Raw genomic sequence first — 19097 nt, forward strand, 5'->3', positions numbered from 1 at the left:
TTCATGCCTCACACATTCCCAGCTATTCCTCTGCCTGACCAGCCGGTTTCTCTTGTTCAGAATGGGATGTATTGTTGCATCTGCTCAGCCCACGACAAGTGTCAGCAATTAGACTGTGTGTGTTTGTGAACGGGTTTACCCAAAGGCCTGTTTTAAACACTGCTTCTGACTGGCCATTGTTGTCGAGAACTGGACTAAAAAAAAAAAGGACCCAACTGGTGCGCGCCCCTTTGGCTTCATTCACCCAGTGGTGTGTGAGAGCCAGGGTCGGTCATTCTCATATAAATTAGGCACAATATGGTGGAGCCGGTGGGATTTACTGAGGCGTGGAAAGCGCAATTCCCCGAGTCCGACCCCCCCAAAATGGAGCTGCGATCCGTCGGCGGCATTGAGCAGGAGCTGGAGAGGTGCAAGGCGTCCATCCGGCGCCTGGAGCAGGAGGTGAACAAGGAGCGCTTCCGCATGATCTACCTGCAGACCCTCCTGGCGAAGGAGAGGAAGAGCTACGACAAGCAGCGGTGGGGCTTCAGGAAGACCCCGCTGAACGAGGGGATGGACCCCGCCGCGGCCACGCAGGGCGCCGAGTGCCAGTCCCAGCAGCCGCACATGCAGGAGACAGGTGGAGTTGGAGTAGGAGTGGTTGGCGGAGGGTATGGTGTTGGTGGTGGTAGTGCGGAGAGGATCCGTTATCAGCCTCTTGGAGATGGAGCTGGAAGGTCCAAACCCAGGCCTCCGCCGGCAAGGAAGTCGGCCTCCCACGGGGACGGCCTGGAGTCGGCCTTCGAGGTGCCCCAGCAGGCCGAGTCGATGTCTTGCGACAACCTCGATGGCCTCTCGCCGTCCAAGCAGAGAAGCGGCATCTCCGTCACCGTCTCCCCCCGCAGGCTCAACGTTCCGCCCCCAGACAAGGACCTGCCCGTTGACCCCAAGGACAAGCTGGGGATGGGACTTGGCGTGGCGGCTCTCAGGTCCAACTTTGAGAGGATCAAACGGGCCAACTCTCACTCGGCGGGGGATGTAGCGAAGGGCCAGGAGAAGCAGCAGCAGCAGCTGCCGCCACCGCCACCGTTCTACTCGAACATGGAATTCCACCACGAGAGGGGTCTGATCAGGGTCAACGACCGCGACGTCTCTGACAAGATCAGCTCCCTGGGCAGCCAGGCCATGCAGATGGAGCGAAAGAGATCTCTTCACTCCCTCCCAGGTAACCTGGCAACAGTGGCAGGGGAGCTCCGCGCCAGGCCGGTGTACAGAGGCCGGTCCACTGAGAGCACTTGCGGCTATGATGCAGAATATGAAGACGGTGAACCCAACCAGCGACATTCAGTGAGGGCCAACGGGGGCAAACCTCCACCGCCTCCTTGGCAGCCCTCCGAGTTCCAGGCTTACTCCAGCGTTTATGTTGGCGGGGTGATGATGGGTGAAGGTGGCGGTGGAGACGGAAGAGGCGGTGGTGGAAGTGGTAGTAGTAGTGGAGTCACAATGAGAGACCTTGGGGGAGGTGATGACCACCTCCTGACCTGGCCACGCCGTTCCTACTCCCCAGGGAGCTTCGAGGATGTCGGCGGAGGCGGCGGCGGCTACACGCCGGACTGCAGCTCCAACGAGAACCTGACGTCCAGCGAAGAGGACTTCTCCTCGGGCCAGTCCAGCCACGTCTCGCCCAGTCCCACCACGGCCTTCCGCCGGCCCTTCCGAGAGAAGAGCCGCTCGCCGTCCCAAAACTCCCAGAACTCCCAGCACTCCTTCGACAGCAGCAGCCCTCCGACGCCACAGTCCCAGAAGCGTCACCACCGGCAGCCGGGAGGCCACGTGGTCATGTCTGAAGCCACTATTGTGAGCGTTCGCAAGACCGGTCAAATCTGGCCACCTGGCGCACATCATGACCTCTTGCCCCACGGTAGAACATCCCACGACAACAGTTTCCATGGAGACCACCTAGGTGAGTGGTGGCTGCTGTTTCTAATCTTTGTTGTGGTGGAAAGCAAGTGGGCTGGATGTCAAAGAACATTTCAGACCCCCTCAATGATGTCTGGTTTTGTGTGGAGGAAGGAAAAACGAACGGGTGTTATTTAGTCATGTCTTGGCATCTATTCTTTTACATTTTTATCCTCTTCTTCATGTCTTTTCTCTTAAAAACCACTAAGCAGCCAAATGTTGACGTAATTGATAGTATCTGCGCGATTATGAGTGTGTGTGCACACGCAGGACTGTGTGTTCTTTGGACGGACTTGCGTGGGAGACAGATGAAAGATCCACCTCTGCTTATTCCTGGAATGTCAGTCGGGGTGGGTGAACAATAAATGCGGTCAGTCTAGGTTGAAACCGCCGGTCTAGCCTCTCTCTCAGACGACTCCTGCGGCTCAGAGTATGGAATTCCAATCACAGGTGTCTGTCTGCTTTCCTGTCTGTCTCTTTCTTTCTGCTTGAAATGTGTCAGAGTAGAAGACAATTCCCCCTGAACCTCAAGCTGAAACTCTTCACCAGTGTTTAGCACAGAGCAGGACAAAAGAAATCCACCCTCCGAACAATTACGTGCAGTATCCCTAACCACTTAATTGCAGCCTTTGAGCCACGGCACCTGTAATAGAACGGCAGATAGATGTGCAGCCCTGGAGCTAACTGGGCAGTCAGGCCCAACGACGGTGGACTTAGCTTTACTGCAATTCCTCAGTAAAGTTTCCATTGCAGAGTTCTGTGCCAGCTCACAAGAAGGGAAACCAAACACTGCTCGGGTAGTTCAAATGTTTGACATAATTTCTTTTAGTCATGTGCGTGTTGTTTACCGAGGTGCGGTTGGCTGCAGTTGGGCACATTTTGCTTGTTGTCTCTCTCTCGCTCTCTCTCGGGCTTTCTGCTGTTGAAGTGAGTAGTGTTTTAGCGCCCAGTATACTGTAACAGAGTTGGGACTAGCGCCCTGCTGGACCAGCGTGCAGGCATCACACGCCTGCTCCAGTGCCAGGATAGTTCAGATGGGGGAAGAGTTAGTGAGGTAGATAGCAAAAGAGAGAGAGAAACAGAAACATAATGTGGGGAATGAGAGCACTGAAAGATAAAGAGAGAGGGAAAGTGTGGGGGCAGAAGGGGCAGTTGCTGCTTTTTAGGCGAGACACTACAGGCAAAATCCTCGTTTTTCATAACTGGAAAGACGTGACATAGAAGATGGCTGGACACGAGGAAGAATCGTTTTTCATGCACTGGTCAATTTTTGAGATTAGGGACTATTTTTGCTTCCATAACACGTCTTCTTTCAGACTAGTGGAAAGGAAACATCCAAAAATACACATTTAGGTGTTCATTTTACTACACTCTTGTCTATTTGCATCTGCAGATTTCTCCTAAATTCAACAAAAGTTAGCATTAGATAATGCCTCATTTTGCATATTTACAGATTCAATTTCAGAAAACTTAATGTAAGTAATCAACTTTGGGGAAGTTTCATGGTGATATTTACTAGTTAAAGCTGCAGTAGGCAGAGTGTGTTTTGGCATCATTGGGGAAAAAAATCCATAATAATCTTTCAGCATATTGTAATTCAAGTGCTCTGAGAGATAACTAGACTTCTGCACCTCCTCATGGCTCTGTTTTCACTGCCTAGTTTGACCTAGTCTGATCGGAGTTCGCGAGTGATTGACATCTGCTCAGAGACGGCAGGCTCTGATTGGTTGTTTTCCTCCGGTCTGTGAAATCTTGCAGATGCCGTTAGGAGGAGCGGAGGACACAGAGGACACAGAGGTGCATAATTTTTTTCAGATTACCTGTCTCATGCACTACTGTCAGGATATAGTGACCGTTTTATAAAAATAACTTTTTTAAAATCATATATGCTCCAATTCTACCATACTTGAGCTTTAACATTTCTTGCACTATTCACCTGTAGTGTCTTGCAAAATACATATGGAATTTTACAATACATACCTCTAAAGGCCGTTTTCTCAAAATGAGGTTTTTCTCAGACTCTGAGCCAGAAATCTCCACTTCAGTAGCACTTACATACACCAAACCTTCCAGTATCATTCCTACCTATATTCTGAAGGTTTTTACAGAGAGGTTTGTTCATACATCATTCATAGCCTGATTTATAGAACATTTAATTCCTAAAAACATAGTGAAAATGTTTTGTTTTTTTGTTTTTTTATGGCTGTTACAGTATTTTCTGTTTTTGACTCTAATACGTCAACAAAATGAAACAAGAATTTTGAGTCTGGTTTTATCCAAATTAGTATTGCAAAGTAGCACATATTTGATAAGATAATGCGTCATTTGCATGTTATAATATGTAATAATAATGAAGTTTATAGGACAAGAGAGGCCTACTGTACCTAATTTAAGTGATGTGAAGGCTAAATATCATGTATGTTTTGTAATATGTGATTCAGTACTAAAGTCATCATTCTGGATATAGCATTACTGTCTGAAACCTGATGCCGTTCATTACCCAAATAATCTCCTGAACAGAGAACAGGTCTCTGTGCATCTATAATTCATTTCTTTGAATAGAACCACACTGACACAGTGAGCCCCGGTGGAGTCAACTAAAATGTTTTTTTCCACACAGGATGCGATCATCAAAACTACAGATAAAACCACCTCAGACATATTTTGCAGTGAAAGTGAAAGTCATCTTCCCATTTTAATTACCATCAGCCTCCCCGATGACAAGTAATAGGCAGGCGCCATCATCGACAATTAAGTACAAAGCTAACATTCGTACAGCAATTAAAATTGTGCACGGTTAGGAGATAGGAGTCCCCACAGCAAATGGCTAGCTAATTCCCCAGCTGCTATGTTTAGGATTATCGCTGCCACTGTCTGCTCGCTTTGTTTTAACATCTTTTCCACAACAGTGAGCCCTGTGGGGTGTTAGGCGAGCCGGAAGAGCCGGGACGGAGATTGGAGGATGGAGGATGGGTTGCAGACGGCGATGCATTTAGTGGGATAATCTGGAATTTGAGCATAAGAAGTAATGTTGGTTGGACACCCTGCGGAGTGGTTTTGTTTTCTAGCTGGGGGTTTAAGCCGTGGGGGCAGACGGGCGTGATGTCGACAGCGAAAGGTGATGATAACGATGAATATTGCATCATTTTTTGGGGCCCTGGTGGTGTGCAGTTTCAGCCAGCCAGAACAGAGAGATAGGATAGTAAGGGAAAGTGTGTTTTCGGTGGGCGGCTGATGATGATAATAATGAAGAGTGGGACGGTGTTGTGAGGAAGACTTGAGGGAGGCAAGAGTGCAAGGCAGAGCTGTCGTTTCTCGCTTCATTGGTCAGGGATGCGGGGGCTGCGGAGAGGCACAGATGGGAAGAGCTCTCCCGTTGCGTAACAGAAACACACACAGGCTCACACACACAAAGACGCGCACACGCTCGATGTTTACTCTTATACCTCCAAGGCTGCTTCTTCGCCTTCAGCGAGAGGTGTGCAGCGTACGTACGTCGTACAGGAAGGATGCCTCCTGCCAGAGGTTGAGTTGTGGAGATGCCGCCGTCTCTCTCTGCGTGTGTGTGTGTGTGCCAGAGCTGTTCTGATCCACAGTGATTAGTCCTCTTCTCTTCTCTGCATGCCAACAACAGTAGTAATTGCCTCATGGTGTGTTTTGTTTATTTAATGTTGGGGAGGATTTCCAGGATGAAAAGTTTTCCATGCTGAGCACAGAGACGAGCGAGTCTTTGTGGCTGCGGCAGACGACAAAATGACAAAATGAGTGAAAGATTAAAATTGAGACATCTCACTCGAGTGTCATTCAGCGGGAAAGCAGAGACGGTTGGCGAGTTAACGCTAGAAAGAAATAGCAAAACATGTTCGGAAGGCACGACTGCCAGCTTTTCATTTTTGAATTGAGCCGAACAAACACGAGCGCTTGACGTAACATCGCTGTGACCCAACTTATCTCTTACTGCGAAAGTGGAGAAAGTTCTCATTAAATGAAAAACATGCAAATTGAAACCAACAGCTCACAGGACTTCGTTAAAAAGTGGAAGGAATGTCAGATTTGTGGAAAGGTGAATTAAGATCAAACCCCACACGTATTACCCGCTGAAAGTTTTTAGTTTGAGGTCAGCTCATTGAAGAAAGGGAGCTTTCACTACCTTCTGTAATGAAATGGGTGGTACCCAAGAATGTCATTTTCCTCCATACGCTATTTCCATTGATTCATTTGAAGGGAAATGTGCCTGTAAACCAGGGAATACCTGTGGGTTTGTGTCTCTGAGGGCGGGGATGCCAAAGCAGGACAGACCTGGGAAAGCTTCAATGGTTTTATTGTCCACAACCTTCCACCTCCCTCAGCTCAGCTGGGTCCTGTCAGCGGCTGTATTTTTAGACAGGCGCAACCTCTCGCTCTCTTTACTTCAACCTCTGTGGTCTCAGAGTTATTTATCAACTCAACCCCCAAAACTGTCTGGATGGATGGATAGATAGATAACACTAGTTATTGATTTTAGTCATTTTTAGTCGTCATTTGGGCTGAACTGACCCTTTTGAATAGCTGGAGAAAAGAGATTCCGCAGTGTATTTAAAGGGGCTAAATTCAATTTAGAGTATTTATATAGCATCAAACAACTATTTACTATGTAAAGATATAGAAGAGTAATGTCTACCTGAGCAGAGAATGAAGTCGCTCTCCCTCTGTGTGTGTGTGTTGTAATCCGAGCTCCTCCTTGCTTTGTTGACATAGCCGGGCTAGCTCTCTGCCGCCGCTCCGCACTACTCTCATATGGCGGTTACAGCCGATAACGCCGGCGGCAGCGGCGTCGGCACAGTTTCATCTCTGTCAGCACTTTCGCCATTGTTTGCGATGTTAGCGCTGTTAGCACCATTATTTGTGAGCTGCGGATCACTGTCGCCATGTTGCCTTTTTTTCATGCAATTCATTTGCACGTCAATATATTTTTTCGATTTTATTTTTTTGTCGTTTTTGTCATTAATACTGTCACACAGAAAGCGAATATGAAGCGGTGAAAAAGCAACATTTATTTTTTTTTTGGAACAAGGTCAATTTTCGGAGCTTTCGCACCGCAAATTAAGGCATCGACCAATCCCGTTGCGCGGAACGAGTTGAGTTGCGCCTATATTTATGAAACAACAACACGGAGGCTCGTAGTCTAAACTTGATTACTTCTTTCAACCTTGACAAAGGCAGCGCAGACCAGATCCACTACTTCCGCTCTTACCTTTCACAATAGGAAATATCACAGTATTTCACAGAGTAGTTTGCATTTCCGTGTCGTTTATTCGTCACGGCCCCGGTGTGTAATGGCCTTAACTGTGAAACAGATTCCTTATATGCATATATCAATAAGACAAAGTAACACATTTACAAAGGAACTGCAAGGAGCAGCTGATACAACGCTTACATGGGACTTAAAAGTCTAAAATGCCTTTTTTAACATATTCAAACATATTCAGCCCTGTTTGAACTTTTATCTTTTTTTGACCTGCAAATCATCAAATCGAACTTTACTAGTATGTTGATGTGTGCGTGCGTGTGTCCTCGTATTTATTATAGCACGTGTTGGAAAGGACCGAGATAAGAGGAGGGCTCGGTGTCTCTGAGGCACATTTGCAGATAAAATCTGATGATGTCATCAGTGTCACTCTGTTTGTGTTTCTGGGTATTTTGCTTAATCTATTTGTTACTTAACATCATGATGCATCATGCTTACCTCTAGGGCTGCCCCCTTTTAGTTGATTAGTTGACTAATCGGTCGTTTTTGGTCCAAGTCGACCAAGATTTCTTTAGTCGATTAGTTGTTTTTTTATGCTTTTTTCACGCTGAATGAATTATTCCTCTGGTTTCTCTGGTTAAAGTGGTGCTTTTTGTGTGATTCTTTGCGGAATAACTTCACAGATCTGTCGATTAAGTCAACTAATCAATCGTATGAGTGTTAGTAGAATAAGAATTTCTTTGGTCGAGGACAGGTCGACTTATCTTATAGAATAATCAAGATTAGGGTTGAGCGTGTTGCTTGCTTGTGTTTAACTGGCTGTTTTAGCAACAACAAGCTGGTCAGTGGAGATGACGGTCTGTAGCTGAGGCTGTGCACGTTCCTTCCTCTCTGAGCCCTTGTGTGTGTGTGCAGTTGTTGCACCATGTGATTTAGCATGTGTGTGTGTGCAGGGGGTGAAAAGGAATGATGGGTAGTAGAAGCGGCTCACGAGACACACAGAGAGAGATTTTGTCTGTGGTACCTCCGGCCAAGCCCACATGCTTTACAGTAGTCCGGCGTGGCACAGTGACCCCCTTTTCACACTGAGTGAGGTGGTGGTGGTGGGGGGACGGGGACTGACTGTAGCTCTTAAAAAGGCTTGTTCAGTCTGTGCCGTTGAGTGAGCTTGGCAGTGAAAGCCTCAGTTACCTCAGCCGGCCTTGGCACACAGGAGCTGCAGGCTCACAGTCAGGGCCCTGACTGGTGGAGGGGGAGAGAAGAGAGAAGCATGGGAGGAGAAGAAGAAGAAGAGGTGGAGGTGGAGATGGAGGGAGGAGGGGGAAAGCGGATCTGCCGTTCTTGCCAGCTGGGTGCTCAGCTCAGCCTTTCAGTGGGCTGGTGGTGCAACCTGCTCGGACCAAGTATGCCGGCACAGAACGGCCCCTTTGTTCCCCCTTTGCTCGGATCAGTTATGGAGGAAGAAAACTTCCTTTCTGAGGAAAAAAAAAAAAGCCTCATTCAAGATTTGAGTTATTTGGCTTTGTCTGTAATATTCCTTCCACAATGTGTAGCGTTAAATAGCTTCAAGACCCTTCAATATAACAACATCAACAATATAAATTACAGCTTTAAGTGATCAAATAAAAAACAGAAGCAGTATTCCATGTCTGGTTGTGTTGCATCCTGTGTTTCTGCAGTAGCTTGGCGTTGCTTGGTTGGCAGCGGGCCGGAGGGTGGAGCAGCTCCAGCAGCTACCCAGTGAGAGTCAAACTGCCTTGGCTTGGTTTGTGGGGCTGGAGCCGCACAGTTTCAGCCCTACACTGAAACGCAGACCTCTTATGTGTCTGATGTGTGTGGAAAAAAACGGTTTTAAGGTATTTGTGCGTCCATTAGTTTGAGGCCCATCGGGGTGAAAGGAAGCACATTGGATGATCATAACTTGGACTCTGCAAGACAGACATTGCAAATACAAAAAGGCACATAAACAGAGCTCACAGCCCGCCAAAGGGTAATTACTCTTCCCTGCTTCTGTTTATTTCTTCTCCTTGTGTACTTCCTATGCCAAGCATCCAGCCACAATCTTTCCTCTGGTGACCGACAGCTCTTGTAAAAAAAAAAAAAAGAAACGTGGAAAATCCCTTCCATAAATTCTGGTGACTCTTTTCTCCCCATGTGTCTATCTGCGTGCCCCTTTTTTTGAACATCGGCCATCTTGGCTCTGTGTTACATGGGCCCACGTTGTCATAGTAGTCACCGAGCTTGGCCACAGTGCAGGGAAACTGTGCTAGTTAGCGTCCACCACTAACCACTCACCACAGGCCTTTTGTAGTGTGTGAGTGCTTGCTGGTTTTCTACGTATATATCCTAGCTTTAGCTGCACGGGCCGTTAATCACAGGCAGCTCTCTAAGGGACTGGGTAAGGTTGGGGGGGGGGGGGGTTGGAAAGAAAGAAAGTCCTGCTTTATGGTCTCTGGTTGAGACCACAAGGCAATGTGGCGTCCATGAAGATTAATATCACAATGACCCGAAAGGCCCTTGGAGAGAGTTTGTCCAGATATACCGGTGCTTGAGTTTATAGACATTAAAGGAGCATAACACCTATTTTGCATGTCAAGGTCAATTTGCTCGTCACAGGGAGGTACAACACGGCGGCCTGTGAAAACAGTTGTATAATGTCATCAGTGGCTCTGGAGGAGCTCTGTCATGTCTGAGAAAATGACTCAAGTCATGTATCCTCTGTTACAATATGTGGGTGTGGGTTTAACCCTCTGGGGACTGAGACATTTTTCTTCCCATTACCGGGGCCTTGACTCTCTTAATATATAAACGTGTATAAATTCAGAACTGTAAGACACAAGCAAGTAATTGCTATCATTTTTCTCAGCACGACATGTGCTATTTGAATATGTACGCTGCAGTGACATCACATAATATTCAAAAAAAAAAAGTTATAAGACTAAGAAATTCAAAGAAAGAGTAAAACCGAATTTGTTTCAGCAAAAAATTTGCAAATGTTTACTATCTCCACGTTTCTAGCTCAAGGCCTCACCTGAAAAACCAAAACAAATGAAGACTTTATTACACCGAGAAACAGAGCTATTAACTAGAGCTGTCAGTTGATTAAAATATTTAATTGCGATTAATTACAATTTTTTTTTATCTCTTCAAAATGAACCTTAAAGGGAGATTTGTCAAGTATTTAATACTCTTATCAACATGGGAGGAGGCAAATATGCTAACTTTATGCAAATGTATTTATATATTATTATTAGAAATCAATTAACAACACAAAACTATGACAAATATTGTCCAGAAACCCTCACAGGTACTGCATTTAGCATAAAAAAATATGCTCAAATCATAACATGGCAAACTGCAGCCCAACAGGCAACAACAGCTGTAAGTGTGTCAGTGTGCTGACTTGACTATGGCTTGCCCCAAACTGCATGTGATTATCATAAAGTGAGCATGTCTGTAAAGGGGAGACTCGTGGGTACCCAGAGAACCCATTTTCGAGTCACATATCTTGAGGTCAGAGGTCTTTGTGTCTTTGAGTGTGAAAAATAGCATACCGCAGAAATGCATCAAAAGGTACTTAAAGTGTATAGAACATAATTATGCAAGGAGTACACATTGCAAACTTTTCACACACACACACACACACACACACACATACACGTGTACAATTGAAAGCCAACTGCTGCCTTTTCTTTTCTGGATTAGAGGGCAACAGAAACCTGTCTAGTCATGCAAACATGTAAGCCTTAATCTCCACTCTTTAGTCTGGGAATTAGAAAAAACGGTTAACAATCAGATTAACCATTTCTCCTCCATATAACGCACTACACACTGCACTCATTACAGCACTAATGCAGGATGTCCTATATATTACCGATGGAATTATCATCACTCGCAAACCATCGCTGGCATGTATGCATAAAATGAGAATTGATTTACACAAAAATTTTGCTTTTCTTTTATTTAATGAGGCATTCTGTCCTCATTTCTTCCCTAAACCTCTTCTCTTTATCTTTATTATATCCTCTTCTCTCCATCTCATCCCACCTTTTCCAATTTTCCTCCTCTTTCCCTCCATCTAGGCTCCATTCAAACAGCTGCTTCTGGTTTCCTTTTGCTCGGAGCCAATTAGAGGTGCATCACCTTTCCGTCTTTGTTTCCGCGGGTTTTCCACCGAGCAAGGGGGTTGAAAAGCAGGGAGAGATCAAAGTCAGGACCCCCCCCCCTGCAGGAGTAAGCAGGCTCTCTCTGTAATTGTCCAATAGGGGTTTAACTGACGAATGCCTATAAAACAACACAATCAATGCCAAATGTCAGCAGCCGGCCTCCTTGTTACAGAACAGTACAGACTGCTGAGCCTATTCCCCCTGCGCCTCTTAGAGCCTTTTTGTTTTTTCCTCTTTTCCTCCAGCTATCGCTTTATGTCTACATGTCTTTCTTCTGTCTGTCTGTCTGTCCACGATGCGCTCCGTGCACTCGTATGTTAAATCTGTGTAGCTTAAGTGTGTGTGGACAGACTCAGATTCTTTGGAAAATGGGTTTAGTTGACTTTAATGGAGTTAACCCTCGGTTTACTGTCAGCAGTAAGGATTGTGGATCACTGAGGGTTAAGCTATATGTAGGATGTAGCGTCTTCTCCATCTTTGGCTTCTTGAACGTCCTTGAAATCCTCCGTATCGAGAGCATCGTGGATGCAAACAATAAGAAATGTGTAGAGAAATGTCAAATTGAGAATCTGATTGTTATTTTTGTTCTGAATGTATCCTTGGCCTCTAGAGGAGAAATAAAAGGAAGTGGGTAGTGTTCATCTCCAACTCCAGCTGGGCACAAATGCAGGACCAAAATCCACACGAAGCCCTTGATGGTCAAAACATCGCCTCATTAAATGCGTGGGAGCTTGTAATATCAAGTGAGGGGACTACCTCTCTGTTTCCTTTGCTAGAAGAGACGAGAAGCACGGGAGTCATCAGTGCACTCCCGCTGGGACAGAAAAAGCCCCTGAAGTCGTTTCCATAGCGAAAAAAGGCCGGAGAAGAGGGAGGAAGCGCTTCAGACCTTATTAGCTTTTTTTGTAGCTGCAGATAATGAAGAGCCACGGGTTTGAGACACCTTGTCCAACTCTTCCCCCTCTGCCAGACAGGACACATGCACGCACATGCTCTCTGTCTGTGTCTCTTACTCAATCACACAAGCATGGATGCAGACGGACTGTATTTATCTCTCTGCAGACATGTAGAAGCGACTCAAGTTAAAAAATAACTAAAATATATTTTAAAAAATCGGACTTGTTGCTGAATTGTAGGGCTTGGAGTCACCAGAGCCCCCACAATAGGATATTATCACGATACTTAGGTCACGATACGATCTTATTGTGATTGTAAACATTTTGCGATATGCTGAGTATTGCGATAAAATAAATTGCGATATATTAACTTTTTTCAGCTGCAAATTTTGCACTTTGTCAACATCTGTTTTATCTAATAAGATACAGTTTGCATTCCCATATCTTGAGGTCAGAGGTCAGGGGACCCCTTTAAAAAATGGCCATGGCAGTTTTTCCTCCCCAAAATGTAGCGTAATTTGGAGCGTTATTTAGACGTTCTTCCTCACAAGCTAACATGGCATGGTTGCTACAAATGGATTTCTAGGTTTTCTAGTTTCAAGTGATACCAGTATCTTCACTCTAGTGTTAAGACGGAGCCAACTAAAACGTCTGAAAGACAGAATAGCAGGCGGATTGTTAAGAGGTTAATAGTTTATTTAATAAAAGATCGATACTTGACGTCCGTGTATCTACATTGCCACGCAAAATACCGCGATACTATGCTGTATCGATTTTTTTCCCCCGACCCCTACTGAAAATGCAGAAACAAACAGAAAATGTGTCGTTAGCTTATTAAATAAGAACGAGAAGTGGCAAAAGATTTGATAAGGGATTCATTATTAAATTCAGATTTTTTTTTACGGACCTGGATCCAAAATGTCACCAGCTATCCGAACCCAACCTCCAACCCTAGCATGGACTCACAACAAAACAAAGAACTCGTTACAGCCAGCCAGTCCTCCTTCCACTTTTACTGTTACACTCTGGGCCTTCTGACTCCTTTGGGCCTGTCAACTCTCTCTCTCTCGCTCTCTCTCTCTCTCTCTCTTTCTCTCTCTCTCTTTCTGTAAGTGTGTCTCTCTCTTTCTCCCCTCAAGCTCTTTGTCATTGGACTGTGTTTGCACTGGGCAGCTAGATGGGTTTGCTCAATAAATGGCACTTGTTTCGGGCTGCCGGGCTATTGGAGGCGGATGTGTGTGTGAGTGCGTGTGTGTGTGTGTGTTTAAGGTTTCGGGGGGTGAACCTGCTGTGCAAGTGAGTCAGTGAGTTAGAGAGAGACACAGAGGGAGAGAAGTTGAAAGAGAGAGAGAGACTGCAGAATGAGGTAGCTGTGCTATAAAAATAACACATTATCAAATAAATGAGCAGAGTGTCTGGCTGTTGATCAGCGCTGCAGCTGGCTACTGGTGTCTGGAGTGGAGAAGAAGATCCACACTGTGAAAAAAAAATTATTTCACCTAACGTTTCAGTTCATCCATCTGTTAAGGATGGGACAACACATGAGTAATCACATTTCTACACGTTTTTGTTGGGTTGAAAGTGTGCAGGATGCAACACAAGATGTGTTGTCCTGCATATAGAAGTAGGGCTGAGCGATATGGCCTAAATATTCTATCCCGATATAGGTCATCTCATACGTCGATAACAATATATATCACAATATATAGCATGTTTTCTAGTAATCCAATGAATAAATATACTTGACAAATGAAGTATTTTTACATTTAATTCGAAGTTTAGTGCAAAATGAACGCAAACAGTTTCAAGTTAAATTATGAAGAACAAAAAAATCCATATATCCATATTTGTTAATCGCATTGAACTGAGTGGTGATGTAAATGTGATGTAAAAACAAAAACTGCAATTTTCAAATGATATTCCCTCAAAATATTTCATATCAGATTTTCTGGGAAATTTGAGTTAGTGTGTGCTTGTTATTATCAATTTAGTCTACGTAATTGTGTATCACGATATCAGATCATCGAAAGAACACAACAGCGACCTCTAGGGACATACTTATAGTAATAGTAGTAGTAATTATGACAGGAGCAGAAGCGAAAGTCAGGCGCTGTGGTAAGTTCCACTATTCAAACGTAGTTATTTTAAGCCAAAACAAAATCTTTTTCCCTAAACTTAACTCAGTGGTTTTGTTGCCTAAACCTAAACAAGCTGTTTTGTTTTGTGTGGTCAAAACACAAAGTTTCACTCAGTTTTAATACGTTAGAACGTGTTGCTTTTAAGTTTCGCTTTCACTCCAACGTAGTAGGTGTAGTAGGCCACTACTGACCCACATCTATGAGGCTTATAATGACTGACAACAACACATTTAATGAGCTGATAACAGTTGAATCGGGTGTTCAAGTGGACTAAATATGACTCCAAATGAAGGCACCAATGGATGCATATGGATTCAGAGTAGATGCCGTTTGGAGGATGGGTGCACAGATGGAGTGGAAGAGAAAAGCCGTGCTGCGTTGGTCCGATCGATTTTGAGGAAGAGCAGAATCTGTCCTGTCTGAACAGACATTTGTTAAATGTCAAGAAACATGAAGGAGAAAAAACAACATTTTACCAGATGTGAAGACAAGTTTGATTCCCGTTACGCTTCCTCCGAATCTGGCTCCTTTTTATTGTGGTGTTGTTTGTTGAGCCGCCAGTTGCAGAGGGACTGGATCACTGGAGGCTCCTGGGGAAGATCAGATTTCATGTGGCGATCTGCCTCCCTCCCCTTCCTCCATCTCCTCCCTGAATGCCCTTCGGTAACATCCCTCCTTCTGTGATATCTCTTTTATGTCACTTAATATCCCCTTTCTCTATCCCCCTGACCATTTCTCTCTCTCTCTCTCTCTGACTGCCTCTTTCACTCAGTGCTATTCAAGCCTGGAGCACACTGTACAATATAAAGGCTGATTTTAAGCTCAATTTGGCCTTGACAACTGATTTTCAAGTTCTTGGAGAGGCTGCGCTTGTCTGCAAAAAAATATAGGACACACCGTCAGTCGGCGAACGTTATCTGTAAGGGTTTTTAATTTGGTTGCCTCTCATGGTTATATTGAATATGTTCCATTATAATGAGTTTGAGATCAATCTGAACGTGATCCCGAAGCAGGTCGACAGAAATGTGAATGCAAAAATCGCTCGTCTGCAGAAAATCTGTCATTAAACGTGTGATGCCGCCCGAGTCTTTTCACAGTCGGTCGGACTTTTTCAAAGCCTTTTGTCCGCAGCTGCATTGTCCCTGTCTTTCTTTCTGTTTCAGTCCATTGTTAGCCCTATTTTGCTTCTGATGTGGCGGCAAGAATCCGAGCAGCTATCGGGCCTGACTCTCCTCCTACGTACCTACCCGGGAGCAAAGTGGCAACGAAAAATCCAACTCTCCGGCTATTCCCAGCTCAACCTGCGCCCCCAGCAGAGCACTTAAAACACAGATTTTCAAAGATAATTGACATAACTTTTAAAATGACGTCGAGGCTCAAGTTATGTTAACAACCACTCTGGATAGTTTCTCTCAAGAGTTATGCAATCTGTTCAAGTCCTCAACAGAAACCTTGTGCAAATAACCCTGACTGCAAGATAACAAACTTGAAGGCGTGTGACATTTGCTCTTTGCTGATACTTTGAGATGGCTAAAAGCCAAATGGGCAATTTGACTCAAACGTTAAAGCTCTTAACAGTATATTATTAACGCGTCAAAAATGAGACCGGTAGCACTGGGGGAAAACCCTTTGAAACTCCGGTGTGTCAAATGTAAAAAAAAAGTCAGCTGCTGGGAACTTGGTTCACTTGATATTGACTGGATTTCTCTTGTGTTAAAAGAACAAAAATTAAGTGCTTGTGAATGTCGGAGGATGAGGATATGAAGTGATTCCTCATGTGCTGCTTTGTTGTGGGATTTGGCGCTTCCTCTGTAGTGTCCACATGGTGTCCACATGATCAAAACAGTCTCCTTTAACTACGCTTTTTTCTTCTTTCTCTCATTCCTTGTCAGCTCTTTCTCTCTGTTTTCCTTCTTTCTCTCCGAGTGCTCCAGTTTTTTTTTTTTTTGTTTTTTTTTTTAACATATCTTCCTGTGTCATTGTCACTGCAGCTCCCTCTCATTTGGCCCACTTTGTAGGCCTATAAATGGCAGAGCGTGCTCAGGGCGAAGCGGTTGCGATTGGCCCGGAGTGACAACTCAAGAAGTATTTTCTCTGTCGCACATCTGTACGGAGAACATACAGTACAGTAGCTCGCCTTGAATCTGTTGTTGCGTGTGTGTGAGCGTCTTCTATCCAACAGTGTAAAGCCAGAGGAAGGTTTTTAGACTGTCATCCTCCTCGTCGACTACCCCCTACATGAATACACAAAAATGTAAATACAGATATTTAGAAACAAACCATCTCATGCACATGTAGAGCTGAATACATGCCCACTAAGTGACTGTTGGATTTTTGATTAAAAAGGGCACGTTTGCTCGCATGCACTCCCCCGCCCTAATCCCTTTCTCCGTCATCCATTATTGATGCTGTAGCCCACTTGTTGCAAAACTAGAAACTGTCGTGACGACAGGGTGTCATATTCCCCACCACCCCCACCCAGCCAGCCTATACTATACGTCTACACACACTCATTTTACACAAAGGAACATGCTCATCCTCACACAAACATGCACATGTCTGCACCCTAATCTGATGGGTAAACCAATATCTACTGTATAATGGAAACATTGGTAGGAAAATGCTGACTCCCCCAGACGTACACATCAGGACAGCATGGTCTGATCCTATGGCAGATTATTTGATCTGTTAATCATTTAGTCTATAATATGCTAAAATAATAATAAAAGTAGATAGAGCCCATGGAGACGTCTTCAATTCGCTTTTTTTTCCGAACAGTCCATGCTGATATTTGACATTTCTTGCTTTATCAAATTGCTCAAATTGCATCTCATCTCTGAGTTTAGTGTTAGAAGCTTTGACCTCTGACACTTGACCTTTGAGACGGTCTTAAATTCCCAAGCAAACTTCAGATAAAGAAGGTTGTTTTTCCAGTTGTCCAAGGAGCAACCATTTAAAAAAAAAAAAAAAAATTGCATTCAGTCGGCATTTCCAGCTACAGGTTTTTAAAGGAGGAAATAATAAATGTAAAAAATATATTAATAGATGAAGACAAATCTATTTTGTGGAGTGTCCAAACAATTGTCTTAAATACATACATATATCCATTAACCAAGATTAGACTAAAAGGTACATACAGGTAATGATGTTCCAGTGTCTGGAAGGGATGTCAAAGTTCTTAGCTCCGCAACTTATTATGTAACAGGTTAGAAAATGGGATGTTTACCATGCAAACTAGGGATCCTGTTCTTCCAGTAGTGTCTTAAGAACTTGACATTTACAATTGAAGATCAAGGCAAACCATAGCAGGGGAGCTTTGGCTCCAAACACTGCAGAATACAAGCTTAAAATAAAAGTCCTGCTGCAGCTATGAGTCACATAATCACTAATAATACCTGCAACCAAGGACATATTGTGCAACATGATGACCAACCACCACTGAGTGCTTTGTTTGACTTCATTATCATTGAATAACCTTCCAAGGTTTGATGTTGTTAGAAGGCCTGTTTGCTCTGACTTTTGACTTAAATCTGTAAATAGTTTACAACTCAGTCACTTAACAAGCAGATGATGAACAGTACATACACAGCAGCAGTGTAAACAACACTACAGTAGGCTTGGCTAAATGCTCAGTGATGTGGCTCCATCTGTCACCCATCATGTGAAACAGAGTGCAAATATCTAATTCACTATAAGCTAGAAATGAGTTTCTTTGTACATTTAACACTCCACAAACTGATGTGTAAATTAGTCAACATTTTCTTATTTGATTTGAGTGATAGAGACGTCTCTGTTTGGATATGTGCAAAAATGAGGATAGTTTCTGATTCAGTTTATTGTTGGACACCCACAGTGAGAGATCAATTTCTGATTGGACAGCCTCTAATTCTAATTAAATATGTAGGGAAAAGTAGAATAATGTCTGATTGGACATCCATAGAAGCACCATAGTCACTGTTTGAATGTCTTTAGAGGGATAAAGTGTACATTTGCGGGCTGAATAAATTGAAATGAATGAATATGGCAAACATTTTTAGCCTACACATCTAGCAGCCTACACATCTAGCAGATATGGAGCAATATTAGCATTCATTTGGAGTCGTGTTTCTGGTCACCTGGCAAATGTAAGTCCAATATTCACTCTCTTTTTAGCTCCTGTTTTGGTCTCCACCAACTCCTGAACCCTTTCACACAGTGGTAGTTTTATAGTTGGCTAACAAAAGGTTAGGCGTTTGGTTCCCTTGCAAGAAGTTCCTTATGCAGTTAGCTATAATAGCTGATCTAGAGGGCTTCATTTTGTGTTTTTGTTTGTTTGAACTCAGTGACAAGCGTTTGAAATTATTCATGTAAAATGTAAGTTTATTTGGAAAGAGGCTAACGCTGCTTGCCCCGATATTGTTTTGATGGAGTCGTGCTTTGAATCGCTATATCGGTGGTGGCGAGTGCAGAGTTGGCATGACATATGGCCGCAGTTATGAGAAAATACCAGAATTTCCCCTTTTTGCATTTCGTATTTTGTATACGTTTTTTTCAGAATCTTGTGGAGACTTAGTTGAATTTGTCAGCCACAGAGGTAAATGTTAATGTTTTAAAATCAGGATTGGTGCGGCAAACACAAAACATGAGTGTGACATTATTCGGAGGATTTAATAGCTTTCGTGGACGTCTGATTGGATGTCCACAGAAGCGCCACAGTCGCTGTTTTTGATGTCCTCAGAGGGACACAGAGCAG

General features: G+C 44.1%; 1 protein-coding gene across 1 annotated transcript in view; it reads left to right on the plus strand.

Moving 5' to 3' along the window:
• Nucleotides 1-297: 297 nt before the first annotated feature.
• Nucleotides 298-19097, plus strand: part of bcr (BCR activator of RhoGEF and GTPase) — a 101401-nt gene continuing 82601 nt past the window's right edge. Inside the window, exon 1 of the mRNA XM_037753830.1 lies at nucleotides 298-1942. Coding sequence (XP_037609758.1) covers nucleotides 298-1942 — 1645 coding nt within the window. The remainder of the gene's footprint in view (nucleotides 1943-19097) is intronic.

Source organism: Sebastes umbrosus, chromosome 19 (genome assembly GCF_015220745.1).
Source record: "Sebastes umbrosus isolate fSebUmb1 chromosome 19, fSebUmb1.pri, whole genome shotgun sequence".
Taxonomy (NCBI): domain Eukaryota; kingdom Metazoa; phylum Chordata; class Actinopteri; order Perciformes; family Sebastidae; genus Sebastes; species Sebastes umbrosus.